Source organism: Mya arenaria, chromosome 10, assembly GCF_026914265.1.
Source record: "Mya arenaria isolate MELC-2E11 chromosome 10, ASM2691426v1".
Taxonomy (NCBI): Eukaryota; Metazoa; Mollusca; class Bivalvia; order Myida; family Myidae; genus Mya; species Mya arenaria.
This window is the reverse complement of record NC_069131.1, coordinates 15179554-15204366: the sequence shown is the minus strand read 5'-3', so window position 1 is coordinate 15204366 and position 24813 is coordinate 15179554. Positions and strand designations below refer to the sequence as shown.

Genomic DNA, 24813 nt, shown 5'->3' with positions numbered 1-24813 from the left:
TTCCGGTTTTCGTGGTTAAGTACGCCGGAGTCCACTTTAAACTGGATTTGGACACCATAAGAAAGGAAGCAAACATAAAAAGCATATATAATGATTTTAATTACAAATTTATAGTATATGTTTTGAATATGGCAACATTTTCGAAAGAAAATATACATGTATTTATCGGGGGAGATCCCTAAAGCCCATTTAAACCAATACTGCTTTGCTAATAAAAAGGGGCATGTTCTAAACATAGTCGATATAGGAACCACCACTAGTATTTCAGTGGAGAAGATTATAATAAGGCTTGCGGAATATAGCTCGAAACAATACTTAATTTAAACAACATTTAATTGTACAGTTTGACAGCGTAAATAATTCAAAATGCGGAGGAATTATATGCGGTCTGTATGTTATCCTATCTGATGTTGTTTCGATTTCCTGGTCCCTTTGATGTATAGCTATTAGAAGAATATCCCTTCGTGATAGAATGTAATTTATATACTGAACTCCGTAAAAGATACATTCTAAAACATTATTGGTCCAATCCAATGTATAAACTGAAACAACTCTTCGAAAGTACTAATATTTCTAAACTCAGAAAGTTATGCACATACGTAGATAAGGCTTTTAAATAGAAAAAGTTTAAGTTAAAGATAAACAACCGTCATTTTTCATTTTTTTATGTTGTTATAATATGTAGGTTACATTTCATTGTATGCATTGGTAAATTTATTCTTTGATTTGAATGTATTGAAGATCGATATTTTTGATTTTGAAATGTGTAAATGTATAATGTGTAAAAGGTTCACTTTTCTCAGATTTCTATGTTGCACTATGTCGGCAGTGTATGTATTAATAGGTATTTGAACACCTTCTCCGTATATGATGTCGACTGGCACCTTTAAGTATTACTTTGTCTCTAATCATGTCCTTCGTTACCTGTAAAACCTTTCAAAATATTTAAAACAATCCTTACGTGCTCCACTTGCTATGTCTTTTGTAAATGTTAAATCGTGTATTTTGTTTTTCTCACGGGCCATGTGGCTTATTGAACCTGTATTTAAAATAAACCATCTATCTATATTATTTTATATCGGTATGCAAGCCGCGTAATTCGTAAATCAATACACGACTAGAATGTGTCTGAAGTTTATAAAACCTATTTAAATACAAAACGTTAGAGTGTTAGAGTGCGACATTTATAAACTTTCTGTCGCATTCCAAAGTGTTCTCACTCGCTTTGTTCGCTCGAAATTTATATATTATATAAATATATTTACATTATTGTTTGTTGCAATACATATTAATTATTGCTTGCGCTGGGTTATAGTTCAGCGTTGGTATACACTATAAAGACAAATGCTAATATTTTTCTAAACTATTCCTGAAAACGTTCTTAACGCATCTTTAAATACATATGTGTTCCTGGACCCCTACCATAAGTGGCCTACATATTGATATACATTTTACTATGCGTCCAAACATTTAAAGGATTTCCACAAGTGTACATTTCTGTTATGGCCACCTCGGTTTTCGATGGAGGCTTTGCACGAATACAAATTAAGATCCATATGGAATTAATGTTGTTGTGTTGATATCTCAATATGGTAAATTCATTGCACAAGTCTGGTTGTACGTCACAAGGTATACATGACAAAAAGTAGGGGAATGGGTGTGCAGTTGTGTTTTACAAATCATGAATTTATTAATATAAATCATCGCGATTTCTGATTTGAAAGACTCGATTTAAAGCGTAATATCGTATCCATGTGTTATATCAAATCATTACTCGTTGTATTTGTTCATCAAATGTCATATTAGGGCAATTCCGAACATGAAATGTAATTTTACGATATTGCATAACATTAAATGTTATCATACGCATTCCCAGACATGAAATTAAATAAAACGATATTGACAAAGGTGAAATTTCATAGAACAGTATTTCCGTACTTGAAATGACAAAATACGACATTTTCTAACATAAAATGTAATAATAGTGCATTTCTGAGCATCAAATATCATAAAAAAAATAATTCATAATACGGCAATTTAAAGCATTATTACTTTGCAGAACGATGCCGACACATTTTTGTGTATGACTTTTCTGTAAGGTCGTATCAGAACAGTTTCACCCTAAAAAAAAAGTCGAATATATCGTATTTCAAACATTTAAACGAATAAAGACAAACTTTGTGAAAGCAACTGCACAAGGTGATGCCCTGAACCATCTAATGAGGGACTGTCCGTCAGGTGTGGATCCTCATTAAGTTCTTTGATGCCATACAGGACAGACATGGGCAATATTTAAGTCATGGAGGAGGTTGATGCTGTAAACAGTTTGTCAAGCACTTTTCATCGGCGATATCCTTCTTTAGCAGAAGTTTTAGAATTCTCAATACCATGTGCTTTATTACCCTGCATATGACCATATGTGTACTGGTAGGACTCACGTTAACAATTTGTGCTTTAATCAATATCTAAAATTGATAACGTTTGAAGGTTGAAGATTGAAATTGAATATGTTGTGTGAAAAGTATAAAATGATTACTAAATAAATAATTTATTCTATGACCATGATTGTTCTTTGGATTATATAAAATATATAGATTTTAATTCTGTGAAATTTTAGATAGTTTCCATCGACAGAAGCCCATTTATTCGTTTCGTTTGTTTTACATACTCATAGAGTTTAGTGTTCATTTCAGAATACAATTAAAAATATTGATAATTTCTATTTACATTGCCATTGCCTCTCTAGTTCAAATTAGTTTTCATATTGAATTAAGAAAATTACGTGATATGCATTTTTCGAAGCGACGTTAAATTGTTGCGCGTTAAATTAAGACTATACTTATGGTTATATGGCATGTTTGTTATAGCGATAAAAGCATGTTTTTTTAATCAAACTTGGGGTTAAAAAATGTCAAAAAGGTTAAGAAAAGTAATTTGGATATAGAAACATTCCGATAAAATTATATTATTTAAAGATACTGGGCTAATTTAAGATATATAAATTAATATTTAACAACAACAACAACATCATCAACAACAACACCAATACCTTTATTGCATATGCGATAAAAAATATCGCACCAGCAATGAATTGTTACGAAATAAATAATCACGTGAAGGTATCAAAACAAACATACACAGATGCTACATAAATAACTAATTAATTACATTTCATGAGCACATGATTTTACTATTATTTCAAATATTTTGAAGGTCTAATATGATTTTGTAATTGCATTTTCTTCTTTTTATTTTATAAACGTATTTAAAATCTACTTAAGATGCTTCTGTAACACGGACCCTGTTGCACTTCTAACATTCCTCTCACTACAGTACAGTTGTTTATTCAGACCATTGTATTCATGCTAATTGTTGAATATACATTCATGTTGATTTTGTTGTAAATATAATAAATGTTCAATTTTTATAATAAATAACTTGAATTTCTTTCTCAAACATGTCGTGTAGAACTTAAAATTACCATGACCTGAAAATCTGTTGCCGATCAATTGATGAAAACCACTTAGGCAAAGTGATGTTTAACGTTGTGGATAGGTAGTTAGGTCATGACCATGCTATGAACTATTGATAAGCAGTTTCCTATCAATAAGTGAACAACGTTTAAGCATAGAGACTTCGAACTTGGTAGTACCTGAACAATCAATTGGTCAAAAGTGAAGGCTGTGGTGACTGTAAATCCGATTAAGTTCAATAAATTAAGAATGTTTGAATCTAGGTACCCCAAACTTGGTATACTTGTGAACAGAAAGTTTTCATCCACTTCCTTTTAGTCATGTTTCAAAAAACATTCGCGGCGTCTTTGATGCTTTGAATCAAAATTAGAATTGTTTACCTATTGCTTTCGATACATGTGACGTTTAGCACCTTAGCCAGATTCTCTGTTCGCCAACCGTTTCAATGGGGTAACCCCAATAAACTTATGTCATTATTCTTGACAATGGATATAATCTTATGCTGGTGCCACTGGCGGAAGCATAGCTGCTCCTATCATTAATATAAGTAAACAGTTTCAATCAAATCGAGACTGCCGTTTCCATTAAATTGGTGTGTTGTGTGGTTCTTCTTTCAGGATTGTATTCAACGATTCGCAAGTTAATGATATTGATGTAAATTGTGTGTTTCTTATTGAACTGGCCTTTAAACACTGTGAATGACAAGTTTGTGTAATAACAAATTGGCATCTGTTCTGTATAGAGGAACCAAATATTTGACCTACGCCATTCTCATAGTCATACATCATTGACCTAATACGATCGAATCAACATAAAAAAGGAACAGCACCTGAAGAAAACGGTTGTTAACATTTCGTAAAGTTAGTGTGAACGTTTTAAGTTTGTATTTTCTTTCAACAAACAATTGCCTAGTTTTAGGTAGGGACGAACCACTGATTAAGCGTAAGAAAGGGCTCATTTTCGGTGTGCATTTAGGCCATAGGACTAGTTGTAATGGGGGTAATTGGTTTCAGGATCACCTATATTTGTCTGAACTTGTGCATTTTCGTACACGGTATCGTACGTCATCAGTGAAACGTATGACGACGGTGGAAAAAATGACATGATTTTGGTATATTTTTTATCATAAGTAGGAAACTGTAGCTTTTTTATAAATCATTTGAATATAAATCTCTAATTCAATTCCATGCAATTTAAAATTTCAATAATAAATCTGAATAAATGGACTTCTTCTCAAGTATAGGTCTCAATTTCGCTGAATTCATGTATGTTTCTTTGCTAATAGCATTTCACCCATTTTAACTGTTAATTAGCAGTATATGTGTGATGGAGGATATGGTCGGGATTTAAGCATTTCAATCACTCTAGACTTATTTTATCTACATTGTAACCGCTTAAATTACATTCATGGAGCAAGCCAATTGCTTGTCAATTCGTTAATACAAACTTAGTCGGGTTTTACCTTGAACAATCAATTGTTAAGCTGACATTTTCGATTAATCACACGCGAAACATGCTTTTGCTTGTAGTGACACAATCTATTAAATACGCCCAATTGAACAATTTTCTTCTGAGTAATAGAATTGTATATTTCTATTTGATTATCAGAAATCAACATTCCTTCCAATAATGGATACTGAATGCTTTTTTTTCTAAAAACACGCAGATTGGTAATACATTATTATAAGCTATAGCTTAAAACGTTATTACCAAACTCAAAACACATGTTTTGACGAAATGCACAATCATGTTTTAGATTTTAATGCTCTATTGCTAAAACAAACGATATGTTCTAACTACTTTTTAATGAGAAATTAAGATTCTGGTGTTTATAAGAAACGGCCATGACTTAAGTCACCATTACATTTTGCAGTTGGGCTATGAACTTACAACATATTTTACATTTTGTCAATACACACATCACAATATGACTGGAATATTTCAGTTGTTAATATTGGTCAGCGCGACTCTGGCCTCCGAGCCATCGTGTCCAGCGTGCTCAAAATACGATTATGAGGAAAAAGTGCTCGAGAGAATGATTCGCATGGAATTCGCTTTTGAGAAAGTGATGAACGAAAACAAAGCTGTGAGCAAAACTGTTGAACAAGATCTAACGTGTATCAAGGAAGAAAACGAACGTTTGCACGCCACCGTTGACGCTCTAAAGGACCAACAGGAGCAAGCAGAACGTAGACTGATTTCGCTCATGTATGAAGTTGAAAAAAACCAGTCTAGTGCACTTGAGAATGTTGTGACCGAGGCTAACAATACGTTAAAACAAATAAGTGCCGCCTTCAATGATATAAAAGGTAAGGACTGGCAATTCTAATTCTTACACATCAAAGTAACTTTGTTCCAGTATTAGTTAGTAGCTTCTTTAATCAGGTACTGTACGAGGGAGAGAGAGGAATAGAGAGAGAAAGAGGAAGAGAAAGAGAGAGGGATAGAGAGAGTTTACTATAACACATGTCAATTATTCTAAATATCTGATATGTGTTAAATGATTTAAATTAAACTGTAACCAGGAAAAAGCTTAACCGCTTTGTACCGCTTACGAGAACGTGTAGGAAAGAGCAAGGCTTTTTTGGGTAGATATTGAAATAATTGTATTCCAATTTATATATAGATGTATTTATTGATTTTTAAATCATTTTGATATCAATAAAATCCCTGTTTATAGCAACACTTATCAAATAATAATCTTAATACTTGTAAGAAATTATTAAACTTAAGCCCTTTATTTCAATTAATCAATACCAATATGAAATATTAAAAGCATATGTTTAAATCAGTGTTACGACCATCGAATGCAACAAAGATAAACCAGAAACAAGCTTTAAACAACAATTATGTATTAACAGTTTTATAAAGGTGTTTCAAATAATTAATGGGAAAAATCACAAAATATTCACTGATCCTGTTTTTTAAAGCCGACATAATTTAATCCACATACAATATTGAAAACACTATCAAAGTCAATCAACACTCTCAGAATAATGCCAACTTTAGTTGAAATGTAACTCTCACAGATTAATGTACTTAAATCCAACACTCTCGTTATTATATTTAAAGAAACTTAAACTTTACCAAAGGCCCCAGATCAGAGAGGATTGCCCGTATATGCAAAATGAAAATGTTCCAAAACATTCTAGAACAATATACAGGAACTTCCAAACTCTCTAAATATTTTGTTTATTCTAAAACTTCAACACAAGGAATAAAAAAAGAAATAAAAACAATCTTGACAAATATGTTCCTTAGGTATATAAGTTAAGGACCACATTTTGTTATGGGTATATTCCTTTTTACACTCAAAAATATGTAGCGTAACAGCCAGAGAACTCTCAGAACTTTATAGAACTCTTTAAGTTATTAACCAACAATTGTTTCAATGTTCATTCTTTATTTAAAATGTTCTTTCTAAATATATTAATATAGTTCTAAGTACAATGTAACGTTCTAATCTCATTCTAAAACCTTACTCACTATATGCTAAAAAAACTCGCAATTAATACATATTTAGGAGGTCAAAATATTATAATAATATTCACACAACGCATATATCTTGACAGGCTTATCCACCGAACGCCCATGTAAGTACCTTGTACCATAGTATATTTTCTAATGACCCTAGGTCACTAGCTTAAACTATTAAAAAAGACAGTACAAAAAGATTAAACACGATCAACAACAACGTACTAAATTTAAAAAGGCTATACGTGTAACCTTATATTAATTAATATTTTAATACGTTTTACTCAATCAAAGAGAATATTCACTGAACATGGTTTTACTGCTATATGTAAAGAAAACAGTTTATATTGTTTCATGTGCTGTTATAGCTTGCAGCTCACTTTATACGCGCGCCCCAATTTATCAAGTTTTGTTTGATATAAACCTATTTAATGACAAGTATTGCGATGGAATGGTTAATTTATATAATACAATGAAATGCTCAAATATCGCAATAAAAATGATATAGCTCTAGTCACAGTGAATGGAACAATGCAGCTAATCCATGAGGAAGTTTCTATTTATTGTGTCAACATGAGTTAAATTCGCACGCCATCTACATATATTGAAATAATTTTCAGATCAAGTAATCATCCCAGCGGTGTATTTCCACGCCCGCTCTCCACCGACCAGAAGTCTGTCCACAGGTGAGGTGATAGTGTACTCGACAGTGGAAACCAACCAGGGCAACGGCTACAGTGCCACTACGGGCAAGTTCACTGCTCCAACACGGGGGCTCTACTTGTTAGTCACGCACACCTGTACGCCTCCAAATAAATATTCTTTACTCCAGATAGTGAAGGAAGGCTCCGTCCTTATTGCAAGTAATCGTTATGACGCGGCTTATGGCTGTTTAAGTAGTCAAGTGTTTGTACAGCTTGATGCCGGAGAATCAGTCTGGATACAATGTTCCAGTGGGGGCTCGAACACACAACTGTTTGAGAATTCCAGTTATTGGACAAGTTTTGGTGGTGCTCTCATTCACAACTGACATGCTGTTTTTCGCAGTATTAGCAAAATAGTAAAAATCAACATCACTTAAGCGCAAGCACAGAATTTTAAACGATATGACGTGCTTATTAAGTGGAATATGTTTGTTATCATTTATTCTGTAATATAGTATTAGATATCACCTCCGTCTTTTTGCTGTGCCTTGCATTTGTATTTAAAACTGAGAGAACGTAAAAATGTAAACATCATCATAACTCATATGATGCACCCGTATGTAAAATGTTTTGTAGACTTAAAACACGTTATTTTACAAAAATGTATTATCTTGTGTCTAAGTCTTACCAAATTGATCATATGTGGAACCGTTCCTATTAGGAAGTAAGAAACAAGCATTGGTATAGTGAAAATAAAACACTCATTGTTTCAACTTATTTGAACTATGAACAACACACGATCGGAAAAGGAATCAGCAATTGAGTAACATCAACATAAAATTAATTTAAGGTACAACTTAATATCATTTAAGGTTCATGAATTTCTATTGCAATCTTTTTCAAGGCTTATTACCGGCACTCAGCAAATGCCATCTTTATTGGCTATATACTTGTAATTGCACTTATTATTTCACACTGTATTACATTCACTGTTGTTACATCGTCATTATCTCTGTCAAACCTTTAAGCATATTGTGTCTTTTGATAACCCTGAATGTTGTATCATGAAGCTTGATTAATGTTATGTTATGTTCTTTTTAACACTTCCAAAATTGTTTCATGCGTGGATTTGTAATTAAAGTGCTTTTAGCTTTATTTTAAATTTTGAAATACGTCGTTTGTTTTTGCTTGATAAATTAATTTAAAACGGCTGTTCTGTCAAATTTATATAGGCATTTGTAAAACATTTTGATATCTAGACAAGATATCTTGAAAAGCCGAACATATCTTATATTCTTGTTCGAACAATTTTTACAATGTTTAAAGTTTAAATAAACTTTTAAAGTATATTCAGCATTTCCATAACTAGTTGTTTTGCCAAAAGAATTGAACAAATAGTATAGATTGAAACGTGTTACAAAATAAATCCATTTTCAGTTGTAAACCTTTATTCAAGAGTAATTAGGGACACTTGCCGAATTTAGCAATTAAGCACCATGCCATCAAATGAAATTTTATATCTTAATCGCTGAACATTGTGAAGGCAATTCTTCTATCATTATTCTCAATATCAAAACATGGGAAGAAAAACACATTGCCACTAGGTCAAAAGCCAAGTTCATATTTTTGATCACTTCTCGCTAACAAACGTTTACATGTCCTCCTATCAATTGACTTGCCAAAACCTTCATTGCACTCAGGCATACGCCCATTGTGTGGGCATCCTCTGATCATTCCCGACCTCAAGAATGTGTATTATCCTGCGCTTCGTCCTTAGGCATTGTCAAGAGGCGACTGATTCCAAAAATAAGATTCATAAGAAGTCCGCCTGCGTCAATACATTGCAATATAATTGTTGGGTAACAAGTAACATCCTCACGTTTCGAATATCGTCCAGTTCCTCTCTGGCTGGAAATTTTAATTAACACGCAAATTTGAGAATTGATATCCCTCGCCGAATGCTCAATCGAAGAATGAAACTTTTCATTACTTTAATTAAAGCAAAACTTCTCAAAGAACCATTTATTGAAAATCAATGTTAATTACGAAATTGTACTTGCATCACTAGGCTCTTAACTTTTACACACATGATATATATTCCATTTATTTGTCACTTAACTACATAGTCAATGGACACATTTTAGCTTTTTTCATTAATTAAAGGGCAATGACGTTTTTGTAACTGAGGTCATCTTGACGAATCTTATTTGTGCACCAAGGCACTATGTATGATTACTTCTAAATAAGTATCATTAATCTATTTCGTTTAGTTCCATAGTAGAAGTTTCATACTGACAAATGTTTAGCTGATTTATTATTGTAGGACACTAACTGATGTGATCCAGACGAATCGTGCGCATTGTGGCTATAAAGATTTGACTTTGTATCGATTTAGGTTACGTAGTAACATGTACATTGCCAAATACTTAGTGTTATGTATAATGTTCACATTTACACGTTCGGCAGGGGATAGCAAGTCGATATATTTTTATACTAATACAAACATGTTTATATGTTTACATGTAAAACAGCCTGATCAGTATAACATGCTATATCAATCTTATAAATGCGATTGTTTCACAAACAAATGCGGACATTTTTTGTTTCATATTGATGTGATTTATACTCTGTGTTTACTGTGATCCGTTTGTATTTTCAAAATAAAGACAATAAACGTTATCAAATATCAGTTTTATTTGATTATTCTTCACTATTATTGCCATATAACAACACTGATTATTGCCATATAAGTGACGTGTCAATAAAGAATAAAGGCACAACACATATTTAATCAAAAACAACTTGTTATTGAGTAATGACTACACATGTCATTCGCCGGCTATAAATGAACTACCCAGTAACATTTGAAGTTCCATATGATCATATCGATAGTCAACATTGAATGTTTAGGAATCTCATTCATGATGTAACTAACGTTTTTCAATCATTTCTCCTCGCATTTTCCCTTCTGACACCCAGTGCCCCTTTTTGTAATAAATTTCGATCCAAATATACTGTACCACTCTTCTTCCTTTTCGTCGAAGGTATATCGAACATACAGTCCCTAAAATTGTGTGGATGAGATAAATTAAATGTATGTTTTCTTCATCTTACAATACAAACATTGGTGTTTTAACAAGTTTAACGATTGACAGACTTAGAGAAATAGGTGTCATGTGATTTGGGTGGGTTTTAGCCCTATCAAATGTGCGTAAGATCTTGGCATCCGAAAATTGCCCTAGTATTTCTTTTCATACTAGACACACATCCTAGAGTGACTCTATCAGCATCTTACTTGACAATCATCTCCTTTACAATGGTCGAATGCCACGAAACGCATGCCGCACAATCTCGGTCACATTCTGGTGTTGACATGTCGGATTTGTCGAGAAGATTATACACGTGTGTGCGTCCTGTGTGGATACAAATGTCCTGCGAATAGAAAAAAAACATTGAAATCACGAAGGCTTTATTCGCACCACCCTTCGAATTTAATTCAAAAAGTGTGGTCGTTCGCCTAAAATTCTCGAGTGTGGTCGTTCGCATAATTTGATATTTTAATATTGCCATCAAAACCATCAATACTCCTTGCAAAGGTACTCTAAATGGTATATATTTGCTTTAATAAGTGTTTTTCGTAAAGAACCAGGTGAAACTAGCCGTTGTATCATTGTTTTTGCAAGATATACAAAATGTGTGGTCGTCTGCATCCTCGATTCCAAATTTGTTATTGAATGTTCTCAAAAACTACGACACCAAGAATATCAGACAGAATACCACATGAAATCGGAAATTATGTGCCGTACCATGGGCTAGGTCTTGTTTTAATTCGATTCAAGATAATAAAGAAAACATCAAAAACATACGTTTTGTTGTCTCAATTTCTCCGTGGTCGTTCGCATTTGTGGTCACGTGATTGTTTTTGCTCCCTCACAGTGATAATCGAATACGGCCATAAGTGGATCAAAAAAAGTAAAAGGAACGGTTGCACGCTGCAGTTAATGTATTCAATGATTATGACGTAGTAGGTTCAAGGTACGGTATTTTTCTTTTCCTAAACTCCATGTAATTGTGGTGTGTACAATACTGTTGTTAGTTGTTAAAAATATTAATAAGTATTGATTAATGATAATTTATAATAACCTAATGATATACATGTAGGTATGAAAGTTATTCTTGACCTATGCGTTGTATCATGTGCACTGGTAAAATGTGACAAAATAATTCTGATGTTTTTTTTTCGTGCGTTCATGCCGTGTGAGCAATCGGGTGCTATATTACAACACAAGCGTGTTAGGAATTTTAGGGAACTTTACAAACTTTTCAGAGAATACCATAAACATAACACCAAGTAGTGTTTTTTACCTGCTCCCAATCTGCTGTATTTTGCAAAATTACATCGTGGGCAAAAATAAATGATATGCCTGACGATAATCGTGACTACTTGTCGGTTTTCGGCAAGCTGCGGAAGAAAAGCCGAGGCTTTGCGATTAACTATTAAAGATTCGCTCTATTTCGGAATCTCTTTTCCCTGAGGGTGTGCATATTTTGCATCCTGGTGACCCCATATTAGTTCAGTATTAATTAGAAATGTTTTATGAATGAGTTAAAAACACCAAACAAAATATTTCAGCCTAAAACATTGCGCAAGAACAAAATTACAACCATCAATAACTTTATCAATAACGCGTGTTTAGTCAAGTATTTTGCATACGTGTCTTTTAGGAGCTGTTGATAAAAAGTGCCAATGACACTTCCGAGCTAGAGCAAAAGAGCGAACATTATTATAAAAAAGTAAGTATGACTCGTTATTTTACATAATATCACGATAATGAGGACTTTTTTGAGAAATCGGGGAATGCAGTGCCATATACATATGTTTAACCTTAACGCAGATTTCGGTTGTTTTGAAAAAAACCCATAATGTTTGTAGAAATATACGAACGATTCTCCCGTCAAACACATGCATCAATGTCCAGCTGAAATTCACTAAAGAATCTTACTTTTAAGATAAAATCAGTATTATCAAGTGCTTTTATTAGTCGAGAATGAATAAGACCGCCTGCTTACCGGAATAAACAAGTTTATACTCTTTGTCTGGGTTGAGCTTGAGCCAAAAGCCAGGGAGTTTGAGCCATAGGACAGGTCTCCTGCTATATCTGAAGAAAAATGTGTGAACACACGTTTTATTGTTACGTTTGGTGATATGAACGCCGTAATGAACGAGTTTTCGTTGGTTATACTTACTTTAAAATCATGGCAAATATTGTGGTGGAATGGCAAGACATACACTGAAAATCTCAAATATATCAATATATATATTTTATCGATAAATAACGGTAATCTGGACACAACAATTAGCTCCAACATGAGGACTTGTTCCACATGAACACATATATCAATACGTATATACATGTTATCCTCGAGATAGTGAAGGAAGGCTCAGTTCTCATTGAAGGTAGTCAGTTTAACACGGACTATTAATCATGCTCTAGTAGTCAGGCGTTTGTACAGCTTAATGCCGAAAAACCTGTCTGGGTACAATTATCCAGTGGGGGCATAAACAGACATCTGAATGAGTATCGTTCTTATCAATGGACCATTTTCGGTGGTACTCTTATTCACAACTGACGTGCTGTTGTCCGAAGTGTTAACAACAGAAAGTCATTTTTGTATGGCACTTGTTGAATAATAAATGAATGGTTACCAAATTTAGTTTTTTGATAATATCGATATAACTATGAACGTTTTAAATACACCATGATCAAATAGAAAGAGACACTCAACGAGAGAAGGTAACATATACGGACAATATAAATAATAAATTGTTATCAATGGTAACCGTGTTACCGCATAGGAGCGGTCAGTGAAAAGTATAGCACGCTAGCGCGTTAAACAGGTTGAAAGTATTTTAGGCTTATTCTTTTCTCTACATGTATGTTACAAGATCGGAACCCTTTTTAATCATAAGCATATGTGTTCTGTTTTACAAAAAGTCCAGTATTTAAGTAATGTCATATCGATTCTAGAAATACTCAGGCTAATGTTAAATGATGTACGAGTAAATAATGATACTTGTTAAAAATATGTGATTTTTACATCATTACTTGTAGGAATGTTCATTTGGTATGCTTTATGTATATAGATGTGTGTTGTGTTGTGCTCACTGGCGTATCTTGTAGTAGGCACTATAGGCCCGGGCATGCACATTGTTTCCGTTTGTGTATTTTTTGTTAAAGTCGAAAATGTATTAAAATATGTCAGCATAATACGCTTCTGGTAAGACTTTTAGCCAGACTTTCTCTTTTGCGTTCTTTGTGTGTGTGTGTGTGTGTGTGTGTGTGTGTGTGTGTGTGTGTGTGTGTGTGTGTGTGTGTGTGTGTGTGTGTGTGTGTGTGTGTGTGTGTGTGTGTCTCTGTCTTTACCATCAGCAGTAACCAACTTGATTGTTTTACAGTAACTGTTTTACATTTATATGTAGACGTGTATTGTCACTATTGGGTCACATTTCAAGTCTTTGCCCTCTGCATTAGCTCGCTTACTTGTTTGTAATACAGTTGTAGAGTAATATATGTACATACTTTGCTGATTTGAGATAACCGCCCTTAAAGGCCAATAGTTGAACAAGAATTATTGTTGGGATATTTTCGAGGTTGTGCACTCAAAAACTTATTTAATCCTTATTGGATGTCCCTGTTTTTGCTGAATGTTACAACGTGGTAACCCCAAATAAATGCATTTATTGATTTGTCGTTATAACGAGATATTAAGTTGATATAATGAAACACTAAGTCGTCTTAACAAGATACTTCTTAAAGTAATACACGCAAAGGCTTCCCTGTGTTTCTCTGTTTGAAATTAAGAACGATTGTACAGCGTTAAAGTTACTCGTCCGCAGATTTTTAAATTGTTAAAATTGTTATATTTCATTTACTTTCGTGAAGTAAGACAATACATCAACCGCCAGATACTCATTTCAACACAATTAAGTAAATCCAAGCCTTAGATTATCCAATTTTTAATAGCGTAACTAACGCTTTTCCAATAGTTATTTTAATATAGCTAAATGTGAACTTTTGTAAACGATTTATCATTGGTACACGAATTTTGCCCACATTTTACACCCAATAACAAAATCGATGTCTGACAATATAGAACGTGAAAGAGTCTCTTTTATAAAATAAACAAAACGAGGACATATACACGCAAATCCAAAACATAATAAACATACTCGTATTTAAATAGTCAAAATATTATCTAAAATAATTTCCGTACCATTTATGTGTAGTGTTTTATACTTCTCTTTAACTTACTGGTGCGATCACACCCGAATTTATTGAACAATTGTAGAACAGGCAGCTTCGAAAATTGATTTTATTAAAAGGATACAGACAGGTCAATTTGAATATCTTCATCTTAAATTGAGGCAATTTATATTTCTGTGAGAGGGATATGCATCAATATTCTTTGTAAGGATGGAAATGGAATGCTTTCAGGCCCCAAACATGAAGTTGCAGATACTGTTTCTCTAATGAGATACTATTCTGAGCTTAAGCTTGTGTCTTTTTAACCAAGACAAAAACTGCATGTTTTGACATTTTATAACAAATGTTATATCCTGGAAGGCTATATATTATAATATATGATGAAAACTATCCTAGTATTTAATGCATTTTGTTATTTAATGTAAAAGACAGTCTTCGGCCAAATAATTGACTACCCGGTTTATTCATGTCGTTTTTCCATTTAATTATTATCTCATTTATTCCCCTTTTCTTAAGGACCGACCGCCTTATCTGTATGTGATTTTGATTTTTTTAGTTATAATACACTGTAACATATTCGCGTCCTTGTCCAACATAGCACCAAACCGAACACTAATTTTCTTAAGCATGTTTCATTAAAATAAAGAAATCTTAATTCTAACGCACTTACTATACAAATATGAAAGTACATGACATTGTAATTTTCCATGTTTTGCAACATGTGTATTCAATAATGTAAAAGGAAGATGGAAGAATTATGTTTGGTTTATATCACTTGACACTAAACTAAAACAATAACAACTTTATTAACTACCTACAAAATCATCAACAGGTAGTAATATTGTCCACGAACATAACAAACTCTTTTCAGTCGATCTCAAAAGCCTCAAACAAAGGTTCAAGAAGGTGAAGATCAACAGATAAATTCCCATTCTTAAGGGAGAATATTTGGGCTCTGTGTGAAAGTGTTATGGTTAGGCTAAAAAAGAGCCTTTGAAAAGTTTATATTTGCATTACATTCTATTTCTGTGTTTCATTCCTGCAATAAATATGTATATATAAGCTCTTTGAATAACATACTGTTATTTTCTTGTGACCAAAACTCGTTTAAATTTAAAGATGGCATTAATGGATTAATGGAACTAAGAGGGGCATGCCTAAAATGTTGTTACCAAAATCCTGTTTAAAGGCACCTATACCAAGGTCAAACAAGCACAAAACTAGAAACTAAAAATTTACTAAACAACACACATTTAAATGTTGGTAATGGTTAACTTTGATTGCTGATATCTTATTTGTTTTGTTTCTTTTCAGATCCAAATCAGAGGTCATTCCAATCGGAAAGAACATAGTGTCCTTATCCGTGTACATAGAAAGACAGACATTGCATCGACGAAAACCTATTATGAAGCGCATTTATAGTTCCCCAAAAATATATATTCAAAACAATAAAAATGTTCAATAATAAATTAATATAACACTGTCACCAAATAAAAGAAAAAAAGTTGACGACTAGTAAATTCTTACATACAGAAAAGATATGTTTGACCTCACTATATGTGTTTTGAAGTTTTCGCATTAAGGTAGGAAGACTATGTGAACGACCTTTTGCCTCGAAAAATAGTTCTTCTTTAGATTTATATCTGGACATTTCAGACGAGTTTTCATGATTCTAGTCTGCCTCTATTCTCTGCAAACAAGAAATATTTTTTTCTCTTCTCCTATATCTCGTTAAGAGACAACATTTTTTTCTGGTTCCGGGAGGCGTTCACCTTAAGTAGTTCCGACAATTTAAGTCAAGACCTTGATCTGCTCCTATACACTACGACGACAAACCCCCAGCCCTTAACTTAATCTGATCTTGTCTAAAGGCATCAATATCATATCCTCTTTTTGGGCAATAAACATGACCTCTAGAGTTTGGGTTCGGCCACAAGCTTTGTGCTTGCTATAATCATGGATTATTGATACCAATACCAAGAAACCTAACATTTAATGATGACCTTAAGTAGAAAAAGTTTCCGGAAAAAAGCCCACATCAAGTTTTGCTCAGAAATGAAGCAATGGAACATTTTGAAGAAATGCTTGAGATGTTATCCAAAAAGGTGTATCTTATAGCCAAAATGTGTAATGGTTTTTGGAACAAACAATAACATATTTTACACTTTTATATCTTCAAAATTTTCAAGCACATATTGAAATATGCTTACTTGTATCAACTATTTACTCTAAAGGGTTTTTTCTCAACAACTTAATTCAATTCTTGTTGTATTTTTATCATATTTGATATATATATTCGAAGATATATCACCTCAATATACATTTGGAATACGTAACAAAGTACGTACGTGTTAATCGCAATCAGAATTCAAGGGAGATCAGTCATAAGGCTTAATTTCAGCATACAGAAAGGATTGGTGACATCGATTAGGAAACACGTTAATTTAAAGATAAATGCTCTGTGTTCAATCATGAATGACCTTAAATTAGCTCTTTATCCTTAAACTACCTTTAAACAGTTCTTAACTTTTGTCATTACCAGCTCCAGTCCATAAATCCTATTACATCAATGTTCCAAGACTGATTTACTTTTAATGCTTGTATCAGAATCATTGATTTGAAGTATTTATTACTTCTATTGACACTAACGTATCGCTTTCAGCACACAATGTTGTCTTTGAAAAGGTGTTGAAACTCATTTTGAAAAATATAATAAATTCTAAAAACATTAGTGCTTGGTCTCTGATGTTTATTGGGCTGTAACATTTGGCAGTCTTGTGCACGAAATATTTAGTAACTCTAAGGTTCTTGGTCTGCATTTGAGATTCAAAATTTAAAAACATTAGTTTTAAAATGCATGTAAATTATTATCAGAAGATAATTGTTTGTTTTGTTTTTTAAATTGCTGTAAAAACTATCGATGACATGGTTTTATATCATTCAAAAGAATTTTGTCAATCAGAAAAAACAACAACTTTGTTTAAAACTTAGACTTTGGACTTAGTAAATATAATCCATGGAAGCTTACAAAGAACCATCCAAAGTATGAAATTAGACTATGATTATAATTTATCTTCTAATTTCATACTTTGGATGGTTCAATGTAAGCTGTATTACACGCTTCGCCATCAGTAATATCGTGCGCTTATGTATGATTGCTTATTGACGGTAATGATAAATGCATCAATGTACACAAACTAACATTTTATTCGACAATTTAATGAACAAGACGGGAATCACCTACATTGTGGATGAAGTACGGGAGGCCTTTTTAGAGGATTTTTAACAATTCCAAAATATTTTAACAAATAAATAAGACGCTTGTATATCGCTAGATGGAAAGCGGTTAATCATTATAAAGGGCAACTAATAAGGTAGCGGACAGAAGTCAAGAAAAAAATAATATTATTAGAACACATTTGTTTTTTAAATAAAGGTTAAAGAGGTATATTCAATGGCAAAAAACACAGAATGATATATGTACATGTACTCGTATAATTCATATAAAATTAACTTTCATCTTATCAATTTTCAAATTGCATTTTAAGCCTAGAACTTTGCCACTAGCGATAAGGACTAAATACATATAGAAACTGTCAAAATTTACACGTCTAGTAAGGACTTATTACTAATGGCTGCGATCCATCTGTTCAGCCTTTTTGCATTACTTTACACACGTGAGTAATTCATTGAATACTTTGAAAGTGCTTTCAAAAAATAAGTCTGTCGTAAGCTACCTTTATTGAAAACTATTTAAAGTGACACTCTTATTCAAAATCAATACATACACATTTATAACAAACATAGATTTTGACTGATAAACCTGAAACTACTTACTAAATAATGCATTTATTTAACAAATATTAACTATATTTAATAGCAGAAAGAGCAAAAATATTAAATGACTGGTGAATGCTTAAAAATTAAATGTGGTCTACTATCATCTCATAAGGTAGAAATACTGTGTTTTATGCTTATTTCTTTCAAATTATACTCCTTTATAAGAACAATTGTTTTTGGCATTTATTCATCCCTTTTGGAATATTAAAACAATATTAATTATGGTAAATCTTATTTGGGAGTTAGAGTGCATCTTAAATCATATCATTCATGTGAAACAATAGTCGTTTTTATCGGTCTTGTTTTTCGGGTCAAAGTAAATATGCCACTGTCCGTCGTCGCGGTAAATGCGCTCTGTGTGCATATTCCTTTATGTCTACAGACTCAGTTTCATACTCAGATTCAGAAAATCGATATTTAAAATGCTACATAGTGACACTTACCCGGGCTCATGTCTTACTTCAAGTCTGTTAATATTAAGCTCCAATTACAAAGCTTTGGGTCGCACCATTACCCCTAGACCACATTTACACTGGCTCAAGCATTAAGTCAGTCTTGTTAATATTAACCTCCAGTAAAAAGAGTCTAAAATTCCTTAAGAACTAGACCACTCTTCAATCTGTTGATATCAAGCTCAAATTACAAGGCTCTGAGGCAGACACCTCAATCACTACTCATACCCTAGGCCTAAAGCCTTACTTCAGGTTTGTTTATATTAAGTTAAAATTACAAGGCTTTATGGCAGACACCTTAACCATTCCCCCATCGTTCCCTCGGCTAAATCCCTACTTCAGACTTGTTGATATATGCTCCAGTTACAAGCCTCTGAGGCAGACAACTTAACCATTTGACAACCCTTTGCCTTGGCTCATGTCTGGAAGCCATTATATAATCAATCTCTTATTATGAGAGGTTCAACAGTGTAGTACCACTATCATAACGGTCACAGAAACAGGTATTAATTTAGGGTTTAATTGTATTCCACCGTCTGCAGATAGAGTTGGGATATCTAATCATAGAAGTTCTTGGGGTGTACCTATTAGTTTATTATTATTTGTTTTATTATTAAGTTTCCTCAAGTTAATGCATACTTTGATAAGATTTACCTTTTACGTTTTTTCTTTATTTAGGATTGTGGGATAAGAGTGAGGTTTGTGCACATAAACTGGTTTAAACCCCCAGTAAATGTACATTTTACTGACCGATCCAAGGCGGTACTTAACAATCCTTGATAAACATACCTATTTATTTTATATATATATATAGTATGTATGCACTGTGCTGTTTGTGGAGTTTTGTGCTGTTCTTCTATGTTTCTTGTTTGTGATTTTGTGTTCTATGTCTTTGGCGTTTACCCAGTGCCATTAAACCGGGTTTATGTTTAAACTTTTTGCTACTGAGCTTGTTTATGTAGTTTTTCGCCTAAATATTCAACCTAGTCTACCCAACCTTACACTAGTCCCAACATTTATTAACGAAGTGTTTATAAACATGTAAATGATTATTTATAGAGGCCGTACATAAACTTAAAGTACTCTCGAATGTATCTCACCTGTTTTATCAAGACCAGTTAACGGTAAAGGCGTTTGTCAGGACACATGGATAACCTATCATGATTCATGCTACCGCTTTGAGACAACATGATAAGGCTACCTTCACTGAAGCCGAGGTAGGTACAAAAGGTTGATTACTACTGCGTTTTTATCCGGCAGTTTGTATTCGACTCGTGTGTGCGCTTGCCAATTGAAATCAAAATCTTCAAAAATACAGTCGATTCTTCTTGAATTAACACGTACAAATACACTTTTATTCTTTGAATTAATACTAAACACATTATGGTTTAAAACATTACATTTTAATTATGCACTCTTTTTACGTCACTTTATACAACGTGCAAGGCATTCATTTTATGATGTGACTTCAGCAGAGTAAGATACGGCCGGATTGCGTTTAGTGGAATATGACCGATCGTGTTTTGCGATATGTTCTGCCTGCAGATTTATGTTAAAATCAAACAGTATTTACCTAATAAATGTTATCACCGTCAGTTACGTTTTTCGGATTTTGTAAATGCCAAGATAATTGGATTTTCCACCATGATTCCTAAAACCCCTTTGCCTCTACATTTATGGATGCAGAGTAAAGTATTAAATATAAATATATGCATCTTTTTACGTCTTTGAAATATCAAATCTCATGATTAATATACCATGCGTCTCTTTTCCACACATAGCATTACTATATTTACTGACTCCGAAGTGAGAAAGGATCGAACATAACAAACACGCAAAAAGACACTGGGCGACACGATACAGCACATTCAAAATGGAAGTATTGCAATTTCTTCGTTAGTGTTTGGGTTACCACATAGATTAAAATAGAGTATCGTGTAGTTTTTCTCACCACATTAGCGCGTCATTTTAGATCCTTGAGGGACCATGAAAGTTAGAGACCAAAAATAAACGTACATGTTGAAAAGTTCGGGAATGCTTTATAGTATCAAAGGGTTGCCGTCCCATCATTTGAGTATCAATCTGCAAACTATGCAGATATAGTGAAAGTGCAATTGTTATTGTGATTTATGGAAACTAGCGAATATTAACGAAGACACTGTTTAAAGGCACAGGCTTATCAGAGATATCAGACACTTAACGGTATGTACACATTCCTATTGAAACAATGGATACGACGGGGACAAGTCCAGTAGCCGAAATATCAACATGGATAATGCTTAGACGCCAAAAAAGTTAAGTGCTTACAGCTATTAAACGATAGACACAAAACGTACAAACAACAGCGCATCAAGTATCTTTATCAACACATGTTGGGGTTACCGCCTTGGAATGGACAAAGAGGAAATTCGCCGTGGATTGAATATAATACTTTCTTGTTGCATTTTTGCTAGGTACACTCTGCGTATCAAAGTACACTATTGCCAGCTAACATATACACGGAAATGAGACTATAATGAGAGATAAAGAGGGGGGGGGCTGAATGTCAGCTAACGAAAGTCTATAGGGAGAACGACCACATTTCATGCATACATTAGTATATAGCAAGGGGATACGAATAACATTTAAGTATTTAGAGAAATGAAAATTCTTAACTTCTTGCTCACTGTAGTATATAGAATTGAGGCGATTAAATTGCTGAAAACAAACATTGAAAGAGAGAGAGAGAGAGAGAGAGAGAGAGAGAGAGAGAGAGAGAGAGAGAGAGAGAGAGAGAGAGAGAGAGAGAGAGAGAGAAAGAGGGAGAACAGAGAGAAATTATTGTCAACTGTGTAGAGATAGAGAGGAGACGACTACGTGACCTTTCCAATTAATGTATATATTGGGAGAGATGATGACACAATCATTTACCAACTAAAATAAATACAGTGAGAGGTAACATGACTCTATTACAGCCACCTAAAGTTCAAAAAGAGAGGAGACGACTGACTGTATTTATCAAATAAAGTAAGATGACAAATAAATCATTGCCACTTAAAGAATATATAGACAGAAGACGACAAATGTGGATAAGAAAGGAGAAGACTCTTTTTCTTGCCAACTTAAGTACACATATTGAGCAGACGACAGAATTACTTGGCAAGAGAATATAGAAAGGGGAGAAAAGTGTGTTTATGTGCCTTATAAAGTATATAGAGAAAGGTGATGACTTAATTACTCTTAATCTAAAAGTATACAAAGCGAGTAGAGATGGCTAAATGACTTGCCAACTCAAATATATGTAGTGAAAGATACAGTATTACTGTCAACAATGGTTTAAACGGAAAGGAGACGACTAACTTAAAATAAGTATAAACAGAGAGTAGACAACTTACGTATATAGAAAACGTCGACGGCAATATTAGATACAGATAGGAGGGGACTTCATTACTGCCAACTCAAATAAAGAAAAAGGAGAAGACCAATTACTGTGAACTCAAATATATAGAACGACGAGATAAAACTATCACTTTTGTCATCTGAAGACTATAGAGAAAGGTGACGACTGAATTTCTTGCCAACTAAACTAAATACAGATAGGAGATAACTAAACGTATTTTCTACTGCCAGTTTTTGCGAGGAACAGTTTGTCAAAAACTGTATACAGAGATTGGAGATGATCTAAATGCTTTATCGTTGCAGCATTTTTGTGAATAATATTCTGCTAGGCTTATAGAGATTGGTGATGTTCACGAAAACAACTTTGTGTGGAGTGTTCTCGTAGATCATAAAGGTATTTCAGACAATATATACTTTTTCGGATAAACATCAATATCTGATTTCTCTCTTCTGTGTTGTACTTAATTGATTGACACTAAATGTAGATATACATCACTGTAAACGCCACTAGCATCAGTGTCTAATTTCAAGATTCAAAACTAACATTATGCCATTTTTAAATTATGTTTTTGTATGAAAGCTGATATATATAACAACTTCGTAGAAAACATTTTGGATTGATTATTTTCTTATACTTATTTTATTTAACAATATTTATGATGAATATAGAAGTAGCAATTTCGCTTTTTGTAACGATATGGATATAATAAAAAAATGGTTTCTGTCATCAGCACAACATACTACATATTGGTTATGACAACGTAACGGTTTCGTTCCAGACATGAATTGGTGGAAAGGACTTTCAGACAGAACAATAGAGGCGGAGTGGCGATGCTGTCGAGTGATGATAGCTTTTCTTATACATACTGGGATACTAGTAGATATGGCATTAAAGTCAAAACATTCCCAAGATTAGACGAGCCAGAGTTTAAACGTCCGCAGTTTATATGTAGAAACGTATAATTTGATATAACATGCATAATTGAAATTGCTGAGCTAATTTTCATAAACTACTACGTTTTAATTATCCTGCCTTTAAGTGACTGCAGGTGACATAAAGGTACCATCATTTCAGATAAAAGGTGAATTTCGTTTCACAGTCATGTATTTTTTAAATACTCTTACAGCTGATCATCAGCCGGAAGACAACAATCGTATTAATCAGGACTGTGCGACTAACTACGACCCACGCAGGTACAAATGGCACAATGGAGTGTGTAGCAATCAGTAGTCGCCATCTGGGAGAAAGTGTTAGTATTTATTAGAAATATTTTTGACGGGATGCACATTTATTTTTGGAAGAATCTGTGAAAGGATACACATATATTAACATGACGCTTATCAGAGCCTAGCTACACCTGCTGATCATTTGTCGGATGATGTTTGTCAAACATTTAAACGTGCGTTGTATTGTATATTTTGTTTAGTTTGGTGCTTGTTTGGCCTTGGTCATGGTGCCTTTGAACAGGATTTTGGTTACATTTTTGCCACTGGGCATGTCCCTCTAAGTTTCATTTAAAAATTAATGACATCTATAAAAAAACAGCAATATGTTATTCAAATGTATATATAGAGAGTGTTATATTGCAAATAAAGAAAATATGTCGAATAAATTAATTAATATAACACTGCCACGAACGAAAATAAAACCAAAGATAAATACTCCTTAATTCTAACATACAAAAGAATTATGTTTGACTTCACCACATGTGTTTTAATGTTGTTGTTTTTATATAAAAGTAGGAAGAATACGTGAACGACATTTTGCCTGGAACAATTAATCTTCTCCAACCTCACATTAACGTTTATTTGATTAACATACTGCCCATATGCCTAAAATGTAACCAAACTTTTATTTAAAGTCACCAAGACCAAGGCCATGCAAGCACCAAACTGGAAACCAACGGTTACAAGACAACGCACGTTTAAATGTTTGTAATGGTTAACATTAATAATCTTTTATTGGATCTTGTTATTTGTTTTAAATCTTTTCAGCTCCGAATTAGAGGTCATTCCAATCGGATAGGAAATGATGTTCTATCCGTGTACATTAAAAAACAGACATTGAATAGACGAAAAACTGTTATAAAGCGCATCTATAGTTCCCAAAAGCGATACAATGAAATAATACTCAATGATAAATTCATGTTACACTCAAGAATGAAAACAAAAATGATTACTGCTTATTTCTAATTTAGCAAAGATATATGTTTGACTTCACATAAACTGGTTTAAACCCCCAGTAAATTTACATTTTACTGACCGTTCCAAGGCGGTACCTAACAAT

At 33.3% G+C, this 24813-nt stretch overlaps 1 protein-coding gene across 1 annotated transcript; it reads left to right on the top strand.

The window, feature by feature from the left end:
- Positions 1–5400: 5400 nt before the first annotated feature.
- LOC128204375 (uncharacterized) lies at positions 5401–7977 on the top strand. Its single transcript, XM_052905792.1, has 2 exons — positions 5401–5782; positions 7568–7977. The coding sequence occupies exons 1-2, from the start codon at positions 5401–5403 to the stop codon at positions 7975–7977; spliced, it is 792 nt and encodes a 263-aa protein (XP_052761752.1).
- Positions 7978–24813: the final 16836 nt, after the last annotated feature.

Coding starts and splice junctions, on each gene's coding strand:
- LOC128204375 (XM_052905792.1), top strand. CDS start 5,401: ATGACTGGAATATTTCAGTTGTTAATATTGGTCAGCGCGACTCTGGCC. Junction 5,783..7,567: donor CGCCTTCAATGATATAAAAG/GTAAGGACTGGC, acceptor AATAATTTTCAG/ATCAAGTAATCATCCCAGCG.